The sequence below is a fragment of the Symphodus melops genome, assembly GCF_947650265.1.
Source record: "Symphodus melops genome assembly, chromosome: 1".
NCBI classification, from domain to species: Eukaryota; Metazoa; Chordata; class Actinopteri; order Labriformes; family Labridae; genus Symphodus; species Symphodus melops.
The window spans coordinates 49,613,654-49,638,782 of record NC_136691.1 but is presented as its reverse complement, the minus strand read 5'-3'; the positions used below and the strand labels follow the sequence as shown (position 1 = coordinate 49,638,782).

The 25,129-nt window shown below is 42.9% G+C and overlaps 1 protein-coding gene across 20 annotated transcripts; it reads left to right on the top strand.

Moving 5' to 3' along the window:
* The first annotated feature begins 222 nt into the window (after positions 1–222).
* Positions 223–25,129, top strand: atxn2 (ataxin 2). 20 transcript variants are annotated; one of them, XM_079368102.1, is made up of 26 exons: positions 223–337; positions 2,904–2,934; positions 3,232–3,291; positions 3,670–3,741; positions 4,779–4,929; positions 5,793–5,816; positions 8,337–8,461; positions 8,653–8,744; positions 9,352–9,540; positions 10,408–10,580; positions 10,842–11,090; positions 13,532–13,717; positions 13,826–14,005; positions 14,170–14,277; positions 14,406–14,476; positions 14,591–14,949; positions 15,055–15,118; positions 15,227–15,373; positions 16,832–16,849; positions 17,443–17,515; positions 17,925–18,118; positions 19,341–19,467; positions 20,111–20,302; positions 21,420–21,631; positions 23,379–23,556; positions 24,307–25,129. In XM_079368102.1, exons 3-26 carry the CDS (start codon positions 3,259–3,261, stop codon positions 24,333–24,335), a joined length of 3,246 nt encoding a protein of 1,081 aa, XP_079224228.1. In that variant the 5' UTR covers positions 223–337; positions 2,904–2,934; positions 3,232–3,258; the 3' UTR covers positions 24,336–25,129. The 20 variants fall into 20 exon arrangements, with proteins under 20 accessions (XP_079224228.1, XP_079224226.1, XP_079224218.1 ...); XM_079368100.1 differs by having other exon boundaries at positions 14,585–14,949; positions 17,443–17,509; XM_079368103.1 differs by having other exon boundaries at positions 224–337; positions 5,802–5,816; positions 14,585–14,949.

Genomic DNA, 25,129 nt, shown 5'->3' with positions numbered 1-25,129 from the left:
TACCTTTTATCCTGTATAAAAAAATCATCAGTTGTCATTTAACTCATCAGTAGGGCTAACAAATTAACAAGGGCAGTAGCGCAAATTATCAATATAGATGTGGGGTTATTTAGTAAAAATATGTGGAACACCTTTAAGTTTCATCTACATGAGTAATCATAATTTACGTGTAAGATATGTTGCCATCACACACGCACGCACATACACAGTGTGTAGTTAATAACGTGGTGATACCCTTGCGTGTGCGTGCAGTGTGTTTAGTGTGTTCGCCGGCTCACGTGGATGCTGCTGAACAGCCGTGGAGGATCCATGGACTTCCTGGAAATAGTGCCATATTGTATGTTTAATTTTCTCAAACAAAGGTCTACCTTTGTTTCTTTTCAGTGATCAACGTTAACATGTTCAAGCGTTTCTTTATAGCAAATTGACTATTTACAGAGGACATACTGTAAGCGATATTTGGGCTGTGTGTTTTGAGCCGTTCCGCCTCTCATATATCCCTCCGCCGTTTTTTGTGCCCTTTCAGACTGTTTTGGTCTTTTCGCTGTTAGCAACGGAAAGAAGCCGAGATAGCTTAAAACCCTATTTAGAGATAACAACATTTTTTTCGTTAGGATTAGAAAAAACAAACTGACAAGAGGTGTTACACCCATGTTTATTTTTGAAAGAGTGATTGTCGCGTGTTGTCCCTTTTTTTAATCATATGTTTTTTTCAGTTTTAATGGGAATTGTACAGATTGCTAATTTAGCTAGCAACTGTTAGCCAGCTAGCTCTTTAGCATAGCATCGTCCTCGAGAGACACATTGACATTAGCCTGCTATCTTAGCCAGATCTTTAGGATCGCTAACGTTAGCCAAGCTGTCACCAAACCACGACTCTCACGCCTTCAAGCATTTTTTTGCGGTGTGAAGCTGCTCCTTTTCAAACGCCGTCTTTTATGGGATCACCATGTCAATGAAGGCCGGTGGTAATCGCAGCAAGCCCGGCGGTGGCAACACAGCTGGCGCCGCCGCCGCCTCCGGTGCCGGAGGAAGCGGCGGGGGAAGACAGAATATGGGCAGGTCGGTGGAATTTAAATGTCAATTTAGCGAAATTAAACGTAATAGTCACGGATAATACGGACAATTTCCAGCCCTTATACACAGACACGCCCATCAGTCACAGTTTTGAGAGATGACATTTAAGTGAAATGGTGTAAAAACTAGTATGCGTGTTGGTTAGTGGACGGCATGCGGGCCTTGTTACGCCTTTTAGTGTAGCGTTATGCTGCTCAGCTAAGTGAGGCCTGTCAGCTCGCTCAAATCATGTTGCAACTTCGACGTAACGTTACCTCCTCATGCACTTCATGTTAAACCCCTTCATCTCCTCTCTGACTGTGTTTTTACAGTTGTTTGGTTTGGACAATCACACCCCCCTAACACACACACGTGTGCTAAGCTTGAGAGAGAGGCTGCTTGCCAAGTTGCTGATAACAGTTTATGGAGTCAATTCAGCTAGCGTTAATTAGCCATTTGACAGCCCATGCTTTGATATTCAGTGCACTTGCCTCTGCTTGCTAAACGGGACATCCTGTGCTACATGAAAGACTATTATAAAGCAAATATGTTTTCTTTTTTTTTACTGTCATGTAATTTGGTATATCACCGCAATATTGCTGCAACGGGATTGCCAAGAAATGGTTATAAAGCGTGTGGGTGCACGGAGAAAGGGGCGGGTGTGGAGACGAGGGTGAGGAGGAGGAGGGGATGAGGGGGGGGTAGTATCAGACCGACGGGGCTTTCAACCTTGACGTTGCCGTCGCTACTGTTGGCACGAAATAATGTCCTTGAAGCATGACATTTCTATTGTGTGTGGTCCTAAGATAAAGCGTACTTATAATGCCTGTGCAGGAGCTGCATGCGTCTTGTGGTTATGGGAGGTGTTAATACGGTCAGGCTTCTTCTGTACACCGGTCACTAGGACAGTACGTCCCATTCATTGCGTAGGTTTTTTTTTATCTATTGAGGCCGTGCGAAGAAATTGTAAAATAAGACGAATGTGCAGCAAAGCAACCTATTACATTTTGCGAAACGATTAGTATTGGTTCCTTCATAATCTTTTGGATCAAGACAAGTGAAGCCTCTTATTCATATACTACAGTAGATTTAGGCAAAGTAGCCATTGCCTTCACTGTATCGTGTGAATGCTTGGCCACGTGCCAGCTGCTGAACAAGGTGCATTTTAGGACATGCTTGAAAAAAAATGTGGACTACTGAGCGTTTGGCTGGAAACCGCTTGATCATTTTTGTAACCTGCTAAATACCCTTTCATATGTGAGGAATTTACAAATCTATGTTGCATTGAAACATGAACTGAATTAGAATTTTCAAGATGTCTAATTTTGATTTTGTGTGCTCTTTAATATCTAAGGCATTTGCCTCCTTCTGAGGTTTCTGTCATTCAGTTGTACAGTAGCCTCCATCACTGCTGTATTTCAGTTTGCATTATGGTGTAAGCCCTTCTGAGGTTGTGTTTCCGCAACAGTGCTGTTACACACTAGGCTCCGAATTCATTACGTGTTAAGATATTGTTATTGATTCTGCAAAGATGAATCTTTGCATGAATTCACATTGCCTTATGGCATTGCAGAAGCGCAAGAGAGCACAGCACTGTGGGAGCTCCACATATACACGCACACACTGCACTGCACTTCCCCACTGGCACCCCGATCCCGTCATGTCCCTGCAATGATTCTGTTACTACCTCGGACTACGTTATAGAGGGGGATCCCTTTGTTCTCCATTACTCCTCCACAACAATTGTATTGAGAGCGAAACGTCAGAGTGACGTAAATATGGCACCTTGAAATGGCAATCTGAATAGGGCTAATGATGGTGAGTTTGACACGTTGCCTTTTTTTCAGGGGCAGACACAGTGGTAAAGGTCCTGCAGCTGTAAGTATTGAATTGTATTTTGTTGCCTGAATGAAATGTCGTAAAAGAAAAATAGCTGTTTTTTTGGAAACCCACACGCCTGTTTCGAGTCACTTGAAGATGGTGACATGTTTTTTTTTTTTTTGAAAGGCATGGAATTTGTTTTAAAGTCACACAGAATAGATTTCAGATAAAGTAGAAATAAAGTGGAGTCTAACAAATGTCCACAGGGTCACATAGCCGTTAGAGACTTAATATCATCATTCTTTTTTTTGCACGTTGGAAATATCAAACGTTAACTGTCTTTTTTTTCTTTAGGTCATTTTCAATGGGGTATATGCAAATATGAGGATGGTCCATGTCTTGACTTCAGTGGTGGTATGTTCACTTGTACAGTCTTTATGTAATATATATACATATATATAGAGATGTATTATAAAGCCCAGTTGCTGAAGGAAAAAAAACCCTTGTCTGAAACCTCGTTGTGAATAATGCTTACTCTAAGTTTGTGAGTGTGTCTCTGACTGCCTGCTGTTTCTTCAAAAATGTCTACGCTGCTATAAACAAAACCTGTGATTTGTAGAGACACCTGGCTGCAACAATCAAGACAGAGATTGATCCAGCAGTTGTCTGTTTCACCACACATGGCTTTCTGAATTTATTTTATAAAAGTGTAATTAGAATTTTCCCCTTCATCTGATGAGCAGCAGCTTATTTATAAACATATTGAGTGATGATACGCCCATTGATTTATAGGGGGCCAAGTGTGAGCTGAAGGTGAAAAACGGAGCAGTCTATGAGGGAGTATTTAAGACGTACGGCCCAGAGGTAAGTATCAAACAATGCAATGTTCTTCAATTAAAAGTGGAAGTAGATCCGGGATTTTCTCGGTAGCAGTCGTGCAAATTAAAGTTAACTGTGCTGGGAATAACTGCCCACCCAGCAGCCAATAGCAGCTTCACTCCTAATGTTGCAAAGACAAGGATCGCTCTTTCTGTCTTTCCTTTTATGGAGGAGAGGCATGCAGTCTTTCATCTTCCCTTTTAGGTTGAAGTATTCCCCATTCTCTCTCCTGTGGGGGAAATTACATTTTGCACAAATCAAAAGTTTAACCTGAGCAATTGTTGTTGTTTCGAAAAAAGGTATTTAGTGTTCACCCTTAGATTTTGGAGGAATGTCGGTAACATAAATACTCTATAGCATTCAAACCAAAACGGCACTCTTTCTTTTTTTACACATCTTAATATCTGTTTTATAAGGTTGTTGTGACTGAAATGTGAGCAAGGCTGGCAGGATACTCCAAATGAAATAGAATTTGGTTCGCTCGCAGGCAAACAAACCGCTTTGTTTTAAGACCAAAACCGAGCATCACATTTGGCTTTTATTACCACAGTGTGTGCAAGCAGTGCAGTCAAACATGGTGAAGTATTCACCCAGCTGTACCCACCATCCTCTGCACACTGTCTTATTGTCAACAAATGAATCTCTGGATGCACAACTTGTTTTCAAATTTCCCCCGTAGCATTGTACTAGCAGTTGTATAAGTGGTTGTTTTTAGGAAGTTGGAGGTTTATTTTTGCTCGTATTGCAATGCACATGCTCCCCCTTCTGATCTGAACGCCAATCGGCTAAAGCTCCATGTATTCATATTGGTTGGACTTCATATATGCTGTCAGACGATGAACCTAGAGATGTTTCTGTGGGTAATTTTTACGTAGGCATGCTGGGCCAAAACACACCAAAGAAATATAATAAAGAATGTCTTTTTTTTTTCTTCGATTTGTCGCCTGTCCTGTAAATAGTAAAAGTTGTCTTTGTGGTTCACGTTGGCTTTTAATCCATTTGAACAAACCTTACTCCTGCAGTGTGACCTGGTGTTGGATGCAGCCCACAGAAAGAGCCCAGAGCCGAGCATAGCCCCCAGGAAAGAAGATATTGTGGAGAGCATCATTTTCAAGGCCTCAGATGTTGTAGTAGTGACCTTCAAAGATGTGGACCTCAATTTTGCCAGGAAAGGTACTGAGGGCATTTGTGTAGACGTGTTTTTTCATTTTTTTTTTTCAATGGCAGTCTTTATGTACCCAGTCTTGTTCATACTGAAAATCTCATGAAGCATACACATTCTAGCTTGGTTAGTTTGTATTCATTGCACAAACAGAAACAAACACATTGAAGACACGCAACATATTGATCCTTTTCAGCCTGTATTTGCTCCCTTGATGTCACGGAGGCTTTGCCATAAGTTACATCTCGTGTGTCTGCTCTCAGTGGCCAGTCATTGAAGACTAATGGGATCGATTGATTGATCCAAAGGTTGCCCTGGCACAGCAAGGACACTCAATAAAGGCTGAATGAGTCTTCTTCATCCAATTCATCTTGACCCTCACAATTCTCCTTTGAACGATAATGGACTGTGGGACGAGTTTTATTTAGTTAAACTGAGCGTTTTGTTGTATGAGTTTAAGGTGGTGCTGCACAGGAGTTACACATCTGGAACTCGAGTTGTAATGGGAGAGATCCTCAGTTGTTTAAGCTCCATTCCAATGGGACTAGTCTTACCAGAGGACCTCATTGACGTACTGATTAGAACATGTGCTTTTTATTTTTACAAGGTACATCCTGTTCACCATCTCACTGGCTCAGATCAGGGACAAAAGGAGTTCAGTAAACATGGCTTGTCAAAAGCTTAAGCTGGATTTCCATTTTAAGCTTTTACATTGATGATACACATCTTAACATTTTTTAAAGACGTTTATTGATCCAGGTCAGTCCCATTAAGATTGCTGATTAGAAAGTACAATGTTGATTTAATGGCCTGTCAGTCATTGTGTGTTTTAGTCCATCTTTTGATTTTCTTGTCTGTCTGTCTCCCCTCTCTGATGGTCTAGTCTCCTCTGACACAGGTAATATATGGCTGTTTTCTCTTCTCTCACATCTCTGTATGCACCCAAACAAATCTGTGACGCTCTTCTTGAGGCTCATCTCTTCTCACCTTTTGACTACATTTGAAATCAAACTTGATTTGGGGAATATAAAGAAAAACAATCTCAGTAAAAGAATCAAATACCCAATGCAGGTCATTCGTGCTTTATCTTCTGACAAGATCCTCATCAATTGTCTTTTGATTAGATGTTGCTTTCTGTGGAAGTATTTCCCTTTTTAAAAGGCTACTAAGTTGAACTTATTTTAGCAGAGGCTAAAATAAAGGCCTATCCTCGTAACATTGACATGAGTGTCTGTGTGGGCCTATGCCTGGTGTAGGTTTCATAAAGTTCATAGTTGAAAGAGTAGGGCTGCACAATGAATCACAATGTCATTGTACATGTGCAGTAAACGTTGCAAAACTCGCATTCAGCTATAATAAATACATTCTTTTCTGCATTCAAGCTATGCTCTCTAACTCTGCATGCCAACATTTCACCTATTGGATGAAAGCCTGGGTGTAATGGTCATGCTTTCACACCTTTTTCATGTAGGTTACAACATGCTGTAAACAAAGATATTGTGTTAAACATGACGACCAGCAAATTAAAAAAAGCAATTATAGCTGATATGCACATGTTCAATTTTGTATTAACTTAATCCACTTTATATCTGCACGGCAATATTGGAACAATTTTATTCCATTATTTTAACTCTTGTCGTGCAGGATTAGTAAAAGATCTGAAGAAGTAGGAAATTAAGACTTTTGATACATGCCACAGACACAGGTGTGGAGTTTATGCTAAAGATGAGCAAGAGTAAAGTTATTATTTCTTATTTTAACTTTTCAAAGTTACAATCAGAGCAAGAAGGAAAAAGGAAACTATTTAACCCTTTTAACATGATTCCATTGAAAGCAACAGATTGAAATCTCATGTCCTGTATGAGCACCAAAATCTGCTTCCTGAGCATTGGGGGGAAAAAAAAAAAGGGAGTTATGAAAGGATGTTTAATTCAGTTTGGCCCTGTGGTGCTTTGAGGTCATGGAATTGACAGCAATCTCAATGCATGTTTGCTTACCCCTCACTTTGCCCACATCTGATTTGTAATCCACGATTCCCTGAATGGACAGAGTGCACAGAGCATTTCAACAACCTCGACTCCAATAATCCAGCCGTGTAATGCTGAATTCAGACCCACGAGTTGTGTTACAATGGTCACTGTGTCAGATTAGGCGGTCACTGACCTATACATTCGTTCCGTGACTTCTCCACAATTACACGATGGTACTGGATCAATCATCGCAACCGCCGTGATGACATTGTCAGCAAGAGGGGCGAGGTCAGACGAGACCTGGAAAGAAGACGGTTATCATGAAAAATTATAATTAAATTGAAACTTTCCTTCGTGTCATCGTTCAATCCCGTAGCATCAACTTCATCATTCTTCTTTCGCTTCGCCATTTCTTTTCTTCACGCTCGTAACCAGAGCGGATCGCTCTGTGCTCTCATTGGTCAACATAACTGCTGTGAAGGAACACTTCATAGATAGCAGAAAGAAACGTCAAACAAGCTAGACTTTCTGTCAGGAGGTCATAAGTTGTCCCTGATGTGACCTTGATAGTCATTTACCATGACGCACAACACGGGATCATAAGATTTCAGATTGTCAGGACCAGCAGGTCCCAAATCCCTACATTTGCTGGATCGGGCCAAAATTGCGCTAACAACATGTCGTCTGACCTCGGCATTAGTCCAACTTCACGTATGGTGCCAATCGAATGCTTCCGCACTTGATTGGTGCCAGAGAGGCTGCGATGAGTTTGGACAGCGGAGTTATGTAACAGCAGGTGGCTGATATGTTTTGTGCAACAAGTCCATTGGCACCGCTTCTGAGGATTTCAGAGCAGATTTGGGCTGACAGGAGATGGCACTTCCTTTCAAAAGTCAATGTTCCCCCCCCCCTGGCTTAGTAACACCAAAGACAGTAGTCAAGTGTTTGCTTAAAAGTCTTGAAAGTATATCACTTCATCAGCATCAAGTGCTTTGTGATTTTTGTTAATGCATTTTTCCAGGGTGCTGCCAGGGTGATGTGTAATAAATTCAATATATTTTGTCACAGGCCCTGGAGTACTTACCTTTTTATTTATTTACAAAGCAAACCTTTTGACCAATCCTGAACCCTGTATATGTGTTACTTCTACCAAAGCCAGCTTGAACAACAGCTGAAATACATTTGAAAGGATTGTTCTGAATCCAGTCAGCTTCATGTCTGGTCGTCAGTGGGTGTACCTGGTGGACCACTCTTACCTCTTTTTAAACCTTTGCTGTCAGAGCTTGTGGCAGAACTCTCGAGGCATGATTGCTTTCCTGCATACACAGTGAGAGTGCAGCAATGTGACTGTATACCATCCTGAGTGTGTGTGTGTGTGTGTGTGTGTACTAGTGTGTTTGCGTGAGGCAGTCTGCGTTACATAGATGTGTGTTCTGTGTGTGCTGCAGACAATTTCACAGATGCAGCAGTGAGCACCAGGATCAATGGTGAGCATAAAGAGAAAGATCTGGAGCCCTGGGATGGAGGAGAGACCCACAACTCTGACAGCCTCGAGTCTCTGGATACAGATGTGGTGAGAAAACAGACACAGCCAAACTATTGGTGCTGCACAAACAATAGAATCTATACCGTTCTCTTATATGGTGACTTGTATGTTTGAGAGTGAAAGAAGGGTTGAGTGCTGTGATGCACACCAATAACAAGACGCAGGTGCATAGAGCGCTTATGAAATTCTCCCTCTCTGCTCCTCACTCTTTATTTCAGTCAAACGGGTGGGATCCAAATGACATGTTCAAGTACAATGAGGAGAAATATGGAGTCTTGTCTACATACGACAGCAGCCTGTCTACATACACGTAAGCTTCCCTGTGTCCGTGTGTCTTCCTTTTTGTGTACACTCTGGAGAAACATGAACATCTCTATTCACATCGAGTAATGTTTCTAAGCTGAGAGTGCCGTTAACAGTGAAATGTAATCCACCAACAGGAACCGTACGCCTCCCTTAGAGTATGTGGTGTGGTGTCCAAAGGGTTTGCTTTCACACCAGTTATGAGAGACCACCAGGCCCAGTTGTAAGGCATGTTTGCTTGGCTTATGTCATGGTGGCTGTGATCCTTTCACACTGTTTGTACAGTAGTGAGTCCAGCCCCCCCAGAAAGTTTAATCTGAAATCCTTTCTTTTCAGATGAGCGTCAAGTCATGACAGTTCAGCTGCACAAGCTTGTGCAGTGCATTACCTGCAGCATCTTCTATAGCAATATGTTGTGCTTTTTTTTTTTTTTTAAGCCTAGAGCATGTTTCTCCATTAAGAACATTTCAAATGAACAGGAATCGACTGACAATATGATATATTATTCTGTAGTGTTGCTTAAACCTACACAGTGTGAATCATGTCTAGACCTGATGAAAAGAGTAAAAGTTGATTTCAGACGCTCCCTGTTTTGACCTGAGCTTGTCTCCCAGGGTCCCCCTGGAGCGGGACAACTCGGAAGAGTTCCTCAAGAGGGAGGCGCGTGCTGCCCAGCTGGCGGAAGAGATAGAGGCCAGCGCAACATACAAAGCCCGCGTAGCCCTGGAGAATGACGAACGCTCTGAGGAGGAGAAATACACTGCTGTGGTGCGAGGGGAGCGAGAGGCTCACACACTCAGCAGGTGAGACTCCGGACAAACATGACGTACTTCTTTTAGTGGTCACTGTGTCAGTGCAGGACGTGCACTTCTCATGACTGGTTATTATTTTTCCACTTGTAATGTTGCACCACAAAACTGCTGCATTTCCATGTTTTCATTATAAATCTTCTAATTTATGGAGCTGGTTTGGCTTTAATTGAGTTACCAGATTTATTGTTAATATTTGCAAATGTCACCTTTGGGAACATGCATGATTCTCTTTTTATTGCTACAAATTAGACCAGCCTTATTTTTTTAACCAGAAGCAACATGTTCATGCTGTTCGACTTGCTATAAATATAATCCGAGAGAATTTATCATCCAGAAGTGCTTAAGGGTCCCCCGGGTTCTGTGTTGACTAAGAGCGAGCTGGAGACATAGATAGAGCATTCACGCTGCTATATGCTCTCTAAAAAGTGAGTCAAGAGAAAGATTGATGGACCAGCATGGCACAAGTATTTAAATGTGCTTTGAACCAGCAGGTTACACTCAATACATCATCAATAAATCATGTTGTGGACGTAAAGTTCTTACCATCAAAGAGCAAAGATCAGAGTACCAGTACATATATTATTTGACATAATGCTTGTAAAAGGGTACTGAGGTAGAGGGCTCAGCCACATCAGGAGAATAATCGAGCCTTAGAAGGAAACAGAGTAGTTCCAGTAAACTCGCTAAATAGACAGCAGCTGTTCTTTGAACAAATACTTTCTTCGTATTTGGAGAAAACATCATTATTTTGGCTGATTTGGAGCAGTAATTAGCTGAATGTTAAAGACTGATTCCCCACAGTGTTCTCCTAACAGCTCTGCTTGAATTGTGTGTGTGTGTGTGTGTGTGTGAGTGCAGAGAGAACAAGTACATTCCTCCAGGCCAGAGGAACAGGGAGGCGATGTCGTGGGGACCGGGACGTCAGAATTCCCCTCGTCTGGCTCAGAGTTCAGCTGGACCGTCGGCTCCTCGACCAGGACCCCACGACTACAGTCCCAGCTCCGGGGCCGACCAGAGGGTGGTCAATGGAGGTAAGATGAATGCGTCTTCCCCCCCCCCCCCCCCCTGTGAAGCTTTTAAGAGTCGCTGGTGACTGTGGTTTACGGTCTCTGGAAAGTCCAGATTTGTTGCAGTTGTTTATTTAAAGCATTTATTCTGTGATTATATTATTCTTGCCTTTCTCTTCTTTCTCATGTGTTTAATCTCTTCCTTCTTTCTGTTCCTACCATACTTTTGTTTTCGCCACTTTAACTGGTTGTCATCCTTTTATCATTTGTCCTTCCCTCCTTTAGGTCCATCCCATTGGCCCTCACCCTGTCCGTCTCCTTCCTCCCGCCCCCCCTCTCGTTACCAGTCTGGCCCCTCCTCCCTGCCTCCTCGGGCGACCACGCCCACCAGGCCACCCTCCAGACCCCCCTCTCGACCTTCCAGACCTCCCTCTCACTCATCCCATCCTTCCTACCCCTCCTCCCCATCCTCTTTTTCTCACCATGGGCCCACGTCTCCAGCCAACACCCTGCCCAAACGCATGTCTTCAGAAGGTACCCACATCAGTGTGGAGTAGATCTGGGCAAAGGCAGAAGTTGAAGGTTATTGGATTGAGCTCAAAATGAAAACAAAAGTCCTAAGGAAAAAGTGTCTTAAGAGTTAATAAGTGAACTAGTCAATTTGCCCAGGTCTAGTGTGAAACAACACAAAAAGGTGAAGTTGCCTTTTAATCCTGATTTGGGGTCAGATTTGTCATTCCCATGCCAAACATTGGTGATGATTCAGTCGCCTACAAAGCTGATCCTTTGTCAGTGCATAACGCAGCTTCACCTTGGCATGTGGGTGCGACACGATGTGTGCTGTGCTTTCTGTTAAGCGAAAGAGTTCTGCCACTGCAAGACCTCAAAATGTTTTCTGTTCAAACGAGCTTTTCCTCTGTGAACCTTCTCTGCTAAGATGTTTCGCCAGTTTATTGCATTTCTGATGACCCCCCCCCCCCCCCCCATCACTCATGGCTAAGATTGTCATCTGTTGTACCTGTATAGATAACATTATTTAAACAGCCACAGTGAACTAAGTCTTTCTTAAATTAAATCATTGGTGTCTCTCCTCTGCTTATAAATGACTGCCAGTTTCATTGAAGCGATGTCACACAGCAGGGAGTTTTTAATCTGATGTCTCTGGCCTTATTCCTGCATCAGTGTAGACTCCCCATTAAAACACACGATTACTTAGATTTGACACTTTGGTGTGATATTTACTGAAATCATCTGGAAAGCAATCAATAATCAAAAGCTCTTACAAAAGGAGGTATTAAAGAAGAATATGTGGCTGTCACTGATCATTCGGTTGTCTGGATGTCTAACCTGCTCGTCTCTTACCTGTGCACACTCTGCCGCTGCACTAAGTACGCGTGATAGGAGGCTTCAATAAGCTAAAAGTAGCGAGCTAGTTGCACAACAATTGCCAAGTAGAAGTAGTGGGACTAGGTTAGCAATAACAACAATGTGTTGCTCTCTCTAAAGTTATCCCGTGGACTCGTCCTACAGCTGTAGTGAGGCAGTACACATTCATACGTGCTTTGTGTTGCATTGCTTCGTCGTTTTTTCCCATTTAGAAAGGCTACCGTGCTATATACAAGCTAACTGTGGAAAACATAAGCAATCGTCACCTCACCCCAACTTATGTTCATATGGAAACAATGGCAACTGCACTGTTACCTAAACCAAATGTATCTTTGACCCTTTGGGAACATTTCAGCTCTCAGCCAAATCAAGCTGCTTGTTCAGATGATGCAGAAAGGCATCACATTTGAGAGCTCAGCTCGATTGTGACTTTAACTATTTTTCTTAATAAGAGCAAAACAATCAGCGACTGAGACAAAAACACACCACAGACCAGCGTACGTGTGAGCAGCCGAGCAGACACTCCGTAGCACCAGAGTCACGACAGTGTGTGTTTCTAAAAACCTGTAGTGTACGATTTGGCTACAGATTAGAGATCGACAGGATTATTGCTTCATGTGAAAAGTGACTCAACTGGCACAAAAGCCAGTGATACCGCGGTGGGAATCCTTTACTGCGATATCCCAAATTAGATACTTCAAAAACTTCACTCGGAAGTTTTCTTCCTCTTGCTTTTAGACCAAGTGCACACTTAAGCCTTGTTACATGTTCAATCTAACCTTCTGGAGTAATGAGTTAAAATATTCAGTGCTGCCCCAAACTTGTAATTTATACATGAACATTTTTGGATACTTCTGATACCATGCGTACCATACCAACAATACAATATCTGTTGTTTTAATGATGGTGAAATTGAAAAGTAGCAACGTTTTAAAACGTGCTAACCTTCAGTCATGTTTTTGAATTCACCGTTCGCGTCAAATGAATTAAAATTACTAATTGAAATGGAGTATTTTAAAGCGGGTTTACTGAAGACAGTGACACCAACATGTTGCCAATCTATTTGTGCAATTTAGACATTAAACACGAGTTTGTTTGCAATTTGAAGATGACTGATTATTGGGTGCCTTGGACCTCTAATATTGTCACCATGGTTTTTAAAAACAGGTATTGAAATAGTTTGATTAGTATCACATCATCGTATATATTTTGGTATCCTGATTGGTATACTTTCTGTGTAACTGCACAAACTCTACTAAAGAGTTATCGCTGAACACAGGTGTCATTACCGTCTTCCCGGTTCTCCTCTCCCACCTCACTTGGCTGTGGTTTTTAAAAGTGTGCTGTGTTGTTGGATCACTTTTACAGGACCATGTGCCCTTCTTTTCCACTAACATGCATGTCAGTGAATAACGTTACAGTGTGGTGTGATGTTTGAGCTTTAGTGTGACACAGGTGAGTTAAGAGGGGGATCTTCACAGCAGAATGTTAGGACGCTGTTCACCTCACTCCCGCTGTCACATCATCGATTTCTGTCCGTCTTCATCTTTCTCTGTCTTTCTGTCTTTTTATTTTATTTTTTACTTCAGGTCCACCCAGAATGTCTCCAAAATCACAGCGGACCCCTCGTGCTCACAGAGTGCCGCCCTCCCGGACTACTGGAGTCCCCCCAGGAGTGGACTTAATTTCCCACAATACCCCTGGAGAGGTCCCAGTGACTCCTCCGACCAGGAGCAGCTCCTCTGGAGGGACATGGTCATCAGTGGTTAGTGGAGGTAGTACACTCCTGAGCGTCCTTTCTTTATCTATACATCGTTTCCTGTGTGTCATTGGATGAAAGTGAGTTACATGACCAGAATCTCCTTTCTTCCTGTCCTCCTCAGCTCACAGACCTCGCTCCCCCAGACAGAACAGTATGGGAGGAGCGTCCTCTGGCTCCTCCTCCATACCTTCACCTCAGACCGGAGCAACACCTGTGGAAACTGCTGCCACACCAACATCAACTTCCTCCCCTACTGCTGCTAGCCCCGCCCCCGGCATGGTCGCCTCTCCATTAACCGATGGTAAGCTTGAGGGATATGCTTTAAGAGATGCTATGTTGGATGTAAAATACCTCATTTCTATGTACTTTTATATTCATGTATTTTGTTACTATCCAAATCAGTGTTAGAAAAACGTCTCTCTCTTTCTGCTCGGAGTAAAGTGACTACTTTCCTGCTCTCTACAGCAAAGGAGTGTCGTGTTCAGGAAACAAGGCAAACTTCCCCAATGGCAAACAAGGAGAATATCAAGCCCTTGGACAGCTCACCCAGTATCACCAGACCAGTCTGTAAAGGTACAGGTCAAACTCGTTTCAGAAACCAATGATTGAAACTTGATTTTTATTTATCTCTGTTCTGTCTTAGAAAAAAAGTAATTTCTTCATCCTAAAAGCATGTCTCTCTCTCTTTACTCATGCTACAGGACCCCCCTCTATGGCATCAGACCACAGAAAACAAATAGATAATTTAAAGAAATTTAGTGTAGATTTTAGGGTAAGTATTTATTTCATTTCCATGCAATAGAAATGTTCAAATCTTCTTAAACAAACTCATGCTCACCAGCTTGTGTGTGTATCTCCTGAGTGGTCTTCTCATTTTAAGTTGCAGTCTAGTTCAAACTCTGACCCCGCCTTTGACCAGATGATGACCAAGCCTCCCAGAGATCCAGCAGACAAGCCGAAAGACCTCCCCCTGGACAAAGCCTCCACAGTTGGGCGTGAGGGCATGGATGATGGTGCTGCGATTGCTGCAAGCACGCCCGGCTGTGCCCCTGCTCCATCTACCAACACCACCATCAACACCAGTAAGCCTGGCAGTCCCGCTGCGCTGTCTCCTTCTCCTTCAGCCCCAGACATGAAGAGGGCAGGGCTGGATGTGACATCACAGGGTGTTCAGACGTCAGCTACGTCCTCATTCAGTGGACCCAAGCATGAAGAAAAGGAGGAGAAAAAGGAGGCTGTACAAGAGTGAGTGGAAGTGACCGACTGTACAGCTCAAGCTGAAACTGTGGAGAGAAAAGTTACATTCTGATTGATGAACTTCTCTAACTTCTTTTCTTTGTGCTCCTGCAGTCAAGTGAAGAAGTCAACTCTGAACCCTAACGCCAATGAGTTTAAACCCAGGTTCAACACACAGGTCAGTACGATTCTCCTGCTGCCAGACTTCATGATTTAAATGACTCAAACTGAGATTGAGAATGAACAAACATTGAGTCTGTCTCTGTACATGTTTCTCCTTGATTAGCCCAAACCAGCCAACACCCCGACGCCTCCCCGGCCTCAGGGCCAGCCCAGCCCCTCCATCATGGTCCAGCAGCCCCAGGCTGTGTACGGCCAGACAGTATGCTTCCCACAGATGTATCCCCTCACACCTGTCAGCCCTGGAGTTCAGGTGAGACGCACACGCATAGATATGAAGAAAGAAGTAACTGACCATATAGATGACCCTTTTCATTTGGAGTACATTTCATTAAATCCCCAACAACCATCACCATTAGGTTTCTCTGCATGTCAGCTTCTGTTTGTCCTTTTATTTTTTTCTTTCCCTTTTATCATTTGTATGCATGCCATCATGAATTGACCCTGATTTCTGTATTCACTTTTTTTTAATAGGCTAGAGGGCTGGACCTGAATTAATTCCTTTTTTTTTTTTTTTTTTTTTCCTCCACTACAGCGCTACAAACGTTCTCATATCAGCCAGCATGAGTGTCATGTTTTTTATTGTCTAGTTTCAGCTTTCTGGAAGTGCTAGCTGCATGTTGAACATGTAATCTTTTCTAGCCGTCTATTTTCTAAGTGCTTCAAGTTAGTTATATTAAAGGCACAAGTTAGTGACGGCTCCAAAAATGCTACAGGTCTCACAGTCCTGTGTCAGCCAAAGAACATCAAAGACACATTTTAAACATAAAATTGCAACAAAAATAAAAAAAAAAAATCTCTCTCTCTCTCTCTCTATATGTATATATTGGTTTAAATCGTCAGATCTGTTTTTTGGGAGCAACAAACTCCTCCAGATAATTTCGCCTTATCCACACAAGTTCTGGTATCTGAAAAAAGCAAGGGGACTCAAAGTGCTTTAACAGCCCTTTATGTCTTGAGACGTTCTTCTTCCTCTCTTTGGTGTAAACTTCATATTTATACCTTCATCCATTCTGTTTTTCATGCTCATCCTCCAGACGTTGGTATCTGTCAGATTATTGAATTATAAAAACATGACATCAGTCGCCTGTAATCTATACACTGGCTGGCTAAAATAGAGGTCACACATTCTTAATATTTCGCTGGACCGCCTTTAGCTTTGATTGCGACACGCGTTCGCTGCGGAAATGCTCTAACTGTCACTATTAAACAAAACTCTGATTTCTGCTGTTGTTTTTCTACAATTCGATTTATCCAAACGTTTAAGTGATCGCCGATCATTCCAGATTTTTTTCAGACCGCGTTGTTTCATCGAAGATGTTTCCTGTGTTGGACAGTCTTTTCAGTAATCTCCTTCGAGGTCTTCTCTTCTTGATTCATGTCAATAATTTGACCCTTCTGAAACAGAATGTGTCATTCCACACATGGAGAAGCTCCTCACTGCATCAGTTTGGGTTAAATAACTTATTGCAAGCTGAAACATAATCACCCATAGTGATAATACCCATAATGCAGCAATTATCCTATTGACTTAGTTAAATCCAGACGGTGACTTTTTTTGGCCAGTCAGTGTATCTTGTGTGTTGCTTTAAGAAAACTTGGTGATCCAACATCAGACACACGTGTACACGTTAACGTACTTTGGTAAACAACTAAAGAGTGGTTCTCTTTCCCTTTTCTCCCCCTCCTCCTCTCTCTCTTGCTCCATTAGAAAAGCATAATATGGAAGGTTTGTGAATTTTTTTAATCCTTTTTTTTTTTTCCTCTTTCCTTTTTTTTTCTTTTCTTTTTTTTTTCCAAGGCCAATCAGTGAGATGTTGTGCTTGCTTGTTGAATTAATGCCATCAGATGTTGGTTTGCCAACTTCTCATTGCAATTTCAACTGTCATCACAGATGGACTTGTATAACTTCATTTTTTTTCTATTGGCTTCATCTATTCACTGAACGACTGGCTGACAGCTAATAGGAGCCTCTCTGTCTGTTTGTAAGATAAATGCATGAGTTCTAATGTTAAAGCGTTAAGGAATGGACCATGACGAGCAGTCATTGGGTTGAATTCACACTTTAAATGATAGATGGGTTTAGATTATGCATGTGACCCAAGGTAAGAGATATTTCCCACAATCTTACATGCACAAATGTTTAGAAGTGAGATCTTTTTTTTGTATCTGTTGGTTCATGCTGATTAGATTTTGTCCTTACAGAACGGTTAAGAAAGGTCAGCACACATTCCTCTGAGTTGAGGTTTGGTTTTAATTCAATTTGAAGACGTTTGAGAATAAAGTTGTTTTCTTCCTCCTCACTTCCTCCTTCCTCCTCAGTCTCCAGCTATGTACCAGGTTCAGATGCCACATATGACAGTCAGCCAGTCTAAACCCTACAGACCAGGTAAAGGTGAGAATGACCTCTGCTTAATCTCACTTCGCCCCTTACCTGCATCTCTCTCTCTCTCTCTCTCTCTCTCTCTCTCTCTCTCTCTCTCTCTCTCTCTCTCTCTCTCTCTCTCTCTCTCAGCTTTACTGTTGCTCGGCTAGCTAGTGCCTTTAACTCTGTATAAACATAGAAATGCTGAATCTGTAGGCAAGGACCAATGAGAACGTTTTGGCACAGAGCCTCTTTGTGAAGAAGGATTAAGGAAAGATGATCTTTCAAACAGGAAACTTATATAGGTGCCATCTCAGTAAAAACCAGCTCTGTCTCAACCACTGGAATCAAAGAGGAGTTAGGAAAAAGGACCAATCAGATCAGTAGTAATTATAATACAAACTTGTTCTCCACACAATCTTTCTCCATGAACCTCCAGTACCCAACATGCCCCAGCAGAGGTCAGACCAGCACCACCCACAAGGCACGCCCACCATGATGCATCCAGCCACGGCAGCAGGACCCCCTATCGTAGCACAGAGCCCCGCCTACTCTGCCCAGTACTTTACCTGCAGCCCGCAGCAATTCACCAGTCAGCCGCTGGTCCAGCAGATGACACATTATCAGTCACAGGTAAAGAGTATTCTTTTTCTACCAGTCCAAAAAAAAAAAAAAAACCCACACAAAATACAATCTTTAGCAGCGCTGTCCCCAAGGCTCCTCTGTTAAGACCCATATGTAACTTTGACTGTTAGTCTGGTCCAATCAGCGGCAGTCTTTCCGCTCCCAGCAGTTTACCAGTTTGTCTGACAGATGCATGAGGTCCAGAAACCTGACAGAGAGCCAGCGTGATGCCAGCCTCCCATCACATCTGATTTGTGGTGCAGACTACATTGTCTCCCCCCTGAAGTGTTGTTAGGTGTGAACAGGCAGTGGAACACAGAGGAGCAAACTCAAGGCCACAGTCAAACCAGATTGGTTCTAACAAGAAACAATGTGAAAAAACCATGTGGTCTAAAATGGGAGGTTAAAACACGAATAATAAACTATAAATTAAAACAGACTCAGAAACCATATATTGGCCCTGTATGAAATGAAATGCTCCTCTTTTTGCATTTTCACTCTTACCACTGAGTTACCAAGGCACTCCAACCAGTGTTAGCTTTGATAAGAAAAATGAATTTAATCTTTGTCATTTTCAGACTCTGTGTTGACCAAGGGGGTGGGTCAGTCAGATTTCAGACCTTTCCCTAGCCACTCATGGCTACTCATTGAATCCATCCCTGGTCAGGAGAGCTTAAGATTAAAAACAAGAGCAAACTGCACGGAGTAGCTCAACTCGCTGGCCGTGTTTACGGCTGATTATCATCGGTGCACTAAGTGCTGTAAACTGGACCTTAAGACAAACAGATAGCACGAGTAAACGATTCCCAGTTTGATGATGCTGCGCCGTAGTGGAGAACAGAAATAATATATTGTTGTTAGATGCCCAGCGCTTGACAAGGATACAATTCAGGTTGAGATAATTATCAGATTTTATTTTTTATTTTTTTCCCCAATTTTTTTCCCTGTGTTGGTGTTCTGTGGAGTGTGTGAGGGAAAATCTCTTCCTGCTTCCTTATAAAAAGTTGCCGGGGAAATTTCAAACCGGAGCGGTATCTCTCTGTATGCTGTTTAATGTTGGTAGCCCAGTCACAGCAGGGGCCAGCCTCTAATGATAATGTATTGAAATAATTCATCGTCTGACCAGTGATATCTTTTGTTGGTCAATCAGAGGCATCCATATTTACATAACAGTTTGAAAACAGATGAACACACGCTCTAATGTGTTTGTGTGACCTTGTGTGTCCTCCAGGCGCAGCACGTGTTCAGTCCAGTAATGCAGGGCGGTGCCAGGATGATGGCGCCTCCCACACACGGACAGCCCAGCCTTGTCTCTTCCTCAACTACACAGTACCCGGAGCAGACACACACCATGTATGGTACGGAAGCCCAGAACTTGCTTGTTGGTCAGAGTGTGCATCCAGTGTCTCTGTACTGCTTTATTATGTTTATCCTGAAGGCCCTGACACACCAAGCAGACCTGAAAGAGGTGAGGTGACGCAGCGCACAACGCCTTTTTTTGTCTTTGCTAAAAAGCTGCGCTAGAACACAACGCAAAGACGACAGCCAACGACCAAACATGTATGTTCAGCACAATGTGTGAGAGGCAATAACTCTCCATACCAGTAGGTGGCGGTAGTCTGTAATCGCCATTCCAAAACCGGGAAACCGGAAAGGACAAGCGCAGATAAACAAACCGTTGCTGTGAACTACTCAGAATATCGGTACTTCTGATCGAGAATGACTGAAGAAAAGTCTAAACGACAGTGGCCTTTTATTAGTGAAGCAAGGATAGAAGAGGCTCTTCTGTATTTCTGCTCGCGCTCTGGCTCTCCTGTTTTGCTGAACAGCCAATCAGAGAGATCCCTCCCCCCAACCGCGCCGTCGACAGCATAAAAAGGCCAACTTGCGCCGACGGGTAGCGACAGAGCTGGACACCGCAAAAACTAGGGCGAGCAGCGCTCACTGACGGTCTCTCTTGGTGTGTCAGGACTTTAACACGCACTGATTCCTGTCCCACAGTGTCTCCAGGGCCAATGCCTCAGCAGTACCAACACCCCAGTGCCACCTTGCACCCTCACCCACAGCACCCGCAGCCCTCTGCTACGCCTACAGGCCAGGGCCAGCAGGGTGGCCCTCCTCAACATGGAGGTCCTCAAAGCCACCCAGCTGCTAGCCCAGTCCAGCACCCGCAGCACCCACAGGCAGCAGCAGGTGAGAAGAACAGAGTAGAAAGTTGATTGTTGTTTTATAGGATACAAAAAAAAGTATAAATATAGTTGAAATATAATCTTAAATAAATACATTTTAAATCCTGCACATACAGTACGTCACACACACACACACACACACACACGCGTGTACACTTGCTAAAGGACAAGCATTAACAATACAACGTTTAGCAGTTTAGGACAGTGTGAATACACTTGTAACAGTAGTCTCTAACAGTATTGCACTTGAGTCTGCTGACTCGTGCTTTGGTTGTATCTGTAGCTCTTTCCTGAGGGTGCGAGGTCGTAGACGGGGTGAGTTGTGTCCTTGAGGATGCAGGATATCTCCCGTAGGTGTGTTTATGACATTCTCTGCTGCATGGATGATCCTCTGTAAGTCCTTCCTGTCAGCCACAGAGCTGCTGTCATAACACACCAGGATTCCATGCTGCAGTTTGCTCTTAATGGAGTACAGGTAGAAATTCACCAGCAGCTGAAAGTAGACTCTCTGCACTGTGATTGGTTGATAATCGTGTGTGTGTGCGTGGAGTGCCAGATTGTTTTTCTCTGCACCAGTCAGTCAGCCTCTGTAGCTCCTCTCTGCAGGCTCGCTGGTCGCTCTCAGAGATCAGCTCACACACAGGTCTACTGAGAGGACAGGAGCCTGTTGGCTCTGTACACACACTGTGAGAGTCCAGGGTTGGTGGGAGAGCAGCATTCATGTGCTTAAGGAGCAATCTCTACAAGCACTTCATTATGCTAGCTGTTAGTGCTATTGGTCTTGGAGTCATTTAAGCAGGTAATTACTGTGTGTTTTGGAACTGGCACTATCGAGGCTGTCTTTAAACATGTGGGGACAATGCACTATCCCAGGGATTGATTAAAAATGTGTGAATACCTCGGTAAACTCTGCTGCACCCTCTCTGATAAGCCGGCCTAGAACACCATCTGGGCCTGTTCCCTTTTACACATTGATGTTGTGGAGGGAGTGTCATGACGGCCATGGATGAGATCTGCCTGTGGGAAAGGGCCGGATGATTTGATTTTCCCATTTCAGCCGGTAGATTTGTGTTCTTTTTGTGCGTGTGTGTTTTTATTTCAATGTGTTTCATGTGTTGTAGCGGCAGCAGCAGCCCAGGCCCTCCACCTGGCCAACCAGCCCCCGCAGCAGCAGATGTACTCAACCTTGGCCCCCACTCCCCCCTCCATGACCCCTGGACCCAACCCTCAGTCTCCCCAGGCATCGTTCCCCTCTGCCCAGCAGACAGTCTACATCCACCCACAGCAGGTGCAGCACGGCTACAACCACAACCACATGGCACATGTGCAGCAGGTGAGTCACAGCGTGCTCTCAGCGGGCTGAACGAGCACCGCTTCTCTGAACAAGGGATCAGACGACACTGCACGCAATGTTCCCTTTTCAAAGCAGGATCTACCAGTGTGCACATGAAACGCCCTCCACACGCCAACAGTCAACCCGATGAGGATTAATGCAAAGCGCCTCATGAATGAGAAAGCGTACAAATGAGTGAGCCAATCAAAAGATCAGAAGTTTGATTCATGAAAAAACTTTTAACTGTTGGTTACTTTTTATTGTGGCTAACTCTGCACTGTGACTAATTCTGAGGATATATAGGCCTGTTGAAACCCAAAAATGCTGAGCCCAAAATATAGATAGATAGGTTATTACATTATTAGGATTTTTTTTTGCCTGCACCATGTTACAAGCTGTTACATTTTAGGCAAAAAAGTTACTACGTTTTGTGCTCAGCATTTTGTTACATTATCAACCAGTCATTACATTTCGGGTCGTTGTTCCATTTCGGGCTCTAATAAAACTCGATGATGTCCCGACTTAATTTCCAGAATAAATATGTGCAGGCTGAGTGTGTCCAACAGCCATCGCTGTGTCTCTGTGTCCTACACTTCAGTTATCTTTTATCAAAATCAAAGTCACACTTGATGATGTATTATTATTATTATTAGAGCTTCACCGATTAATCTAATATCTAATCGATATTAGCATATCGGCATCGGCTCATTTTATAGCAGATATGCACCAATATTACTAGATTTATAGATGATATAGGAGTTGGAGACGACGCTGATTTAATGCTTGGCGGACATAAAGAAATCTTTTTCTTTCTTTTTTTATGAAACTGCTGTTTTGAATGTTTCTGACGTGGATCAGTGAGTAAAGTTTGATATTTAGTGAAATGAAATGTGTGAGACAAATCTTTATATCAGTCACCACCATGTCTCACTCATTTCCTCCGTCTCCAAAACATTCGTACTCCTGGGTCACAGTTAGATTACGTGTGCGCACACGCCATGCTTTGCGTGGGAAGTGGCGTACGCCAGTTGCAGGCCTTGTTTGGTGTGTAAGTGACATTTATAAATGAGCCCCTGCTGTTATTTATTTATCAATGAGTCATATTTCAGAACAGATCAGTCGATGTTATTGGTTTCTGTACTTTTTATAGAGAAGATAACTGATAACAAGTTTCATATGAGGAAACGGGCTTCATTTAGTGATGAAAAATAATTCTCCCTGTGTCCAAAAAAAAATAGAAATGTGTGAATGTTAACTTTGCAGGCTTCTCTGAGCTTTGGATCTTTTCACTTAGAGTAAGACGAGTTTTTAATCTTTGTGAAGCTTGTGGATTCAGAAGAGGCTGCAAATAATGCTGCATAGACTAATGAACTTTAATATTAAACAGTTCACGACTAAACCCATTAAAAAAAAACACCACAAACTCTATCTGATACTTTTGACAACAACCTTCAACTGTCAGTGAACTTTAGAGTTATGCTAGAGTAGTGTATGCTAAGCTAAGCTAATCAACTCCTGCACCAGCTCAATTCTGGATGCACTCAAACAGAAATCATGAAGCTAATCTAATGTGTATGTTTAACTGTTAAAAGAAAGCTAAACCATGTATCTTAGATGTATTTATTCCATCATCCACAGCCAGTGATCTGAAGGGTCAAACAGACTGCCTCTGTTTTTCGTTATGTGTCGATTTCTCTTCCGTCTTTTAATCACCTCTTCTTCCTTTTCGTCTGTCTCTTACATTTAGGCCCATATGCAGTCTGGTATGGTGCCATCTCACCACCCGGGGCAAACCCACCCCACCATGATGCTGATGGCTACCCAGGGTCCTCCAGGGGGTCCTCAGCCCCAAATGCCCCAGACGGCACTCAACCACATACCTGTTTCTTCCACCACACATTTCTCCTACCTAGCACATCCACAAGGTCAGTTCATGTGATCAATGAGCTCACTCCTTTACTCTGTAACGTAAACTGTGACGATGATGGTTGCAGTGACACCAGATGGCCCGCTGAGCGTCTCTGAGCAGATCTAACATTGAAATCTGCCAGACTAAAAGAAGAATGCGCTCGCTCATATGTGCTGGTGCTGTTTCTTGATAAATGATTCTGCAGATGGGAAGCCAAGGCCGACAACAAGCCAGAGTGTGGATTATCTTTTTTTTACACTGTCCTCCCTCACCAAGCCAGTTAATGCAGAAAACTGCTCTTTACGAAACAAATTGCCTGAGCATTATTTCAAATAAATATGTGTAATGTGTGTGTGTATATATATATATATATATATATATATATATATATATTTTTTTTTTTTTTTTTTTTTTTTCCAAACTATGTATACAAGGTGCAGCTTTACAAACAGTCAGGTTTCCTAAATGGAACCACAGATTATAGAACAGACTGACCATACAAATCTAATCCTGTTTCTCATGTGCCTCCTGCATGTGAACTTCTTTCTTGTTTTAAAAAGTGATTCTCAGTAGTACTAATAAGTTGACTGGATTTATGGGACATGCTCACCTGACTTGTGCAGCACAGACTGAGTTCATAGATCTGTTGCTGAGCAAGAGACCCAAAAACATTTCTTTGGCAAATGGAAAACAATGTGAGCTTAACAACTTCAGAAAGTCACTGAAAGCACTTTTTTCCCGTTTCCCCCATTTTGTCTGTCTGCAGTGCAACCTCACCATCAGCAGCAGCTGTAGATAGAGGGCGCCAGTGAGCCGAGGGACCCGCTCTGCGTCGCACTTCTCAGCCCGAGCCTTCATAACCAGGCGAGGAAGAGAATGAGAGCCCCTCCCTCTCCTCTCTTTCCTCATCTTCACCAAACATGCTTCACATCAGCTCCCCCTGTCTCCCCCCCTCCCCTCCCCTCCCTCCCTCCCTCCCTGACTAGGCAATAAGAGAATGTTAACAGGTTGATGCAGTGACATGTTTTAACAAGCTAGAGAGTTGTACCGGACATGACTGATCCTTTTCAGGCCCTGATATCTGCAGAAATAACACACAAACGCATACAAACAACACACACACTTTCAGGGGTCCCAAATTGCAATTTGAGTCCGCTTGCCAAGTAAGATGTGCAAGAGAGAATGATAGTAACTAATCAGTGAGAGTGAAGAGGAAAATTCAACTGGAACTTGTATTTTGTCTGCACCTTGTTATAAGAAAAAGAATCTTCCAACCTTTAGACAGTATTAATCTTACTGTTTATTGCTGCTGCTATGTGCTGCGTTTGTTTCCAGACTACATGAAAAGTTTCTAACCAAACTAAACAACGAAACCTGACGAGAAGCTTCCTGTGAAATGAAAACGTTGAGCAGCCGAGAGGACAGGAGAAACGTTATTTATGAAATTATAATGGCTGAGGTGATCAAATCCCACTTCTCACCTGACCCTTATGTAACTTTTAAGTTAAAACTTTTACTTTGTAGATAATATAAATAATTTAAAAAATGAGCAAAAAAACTTAAAAACAATAAAAAAGTTTTAAAAACTG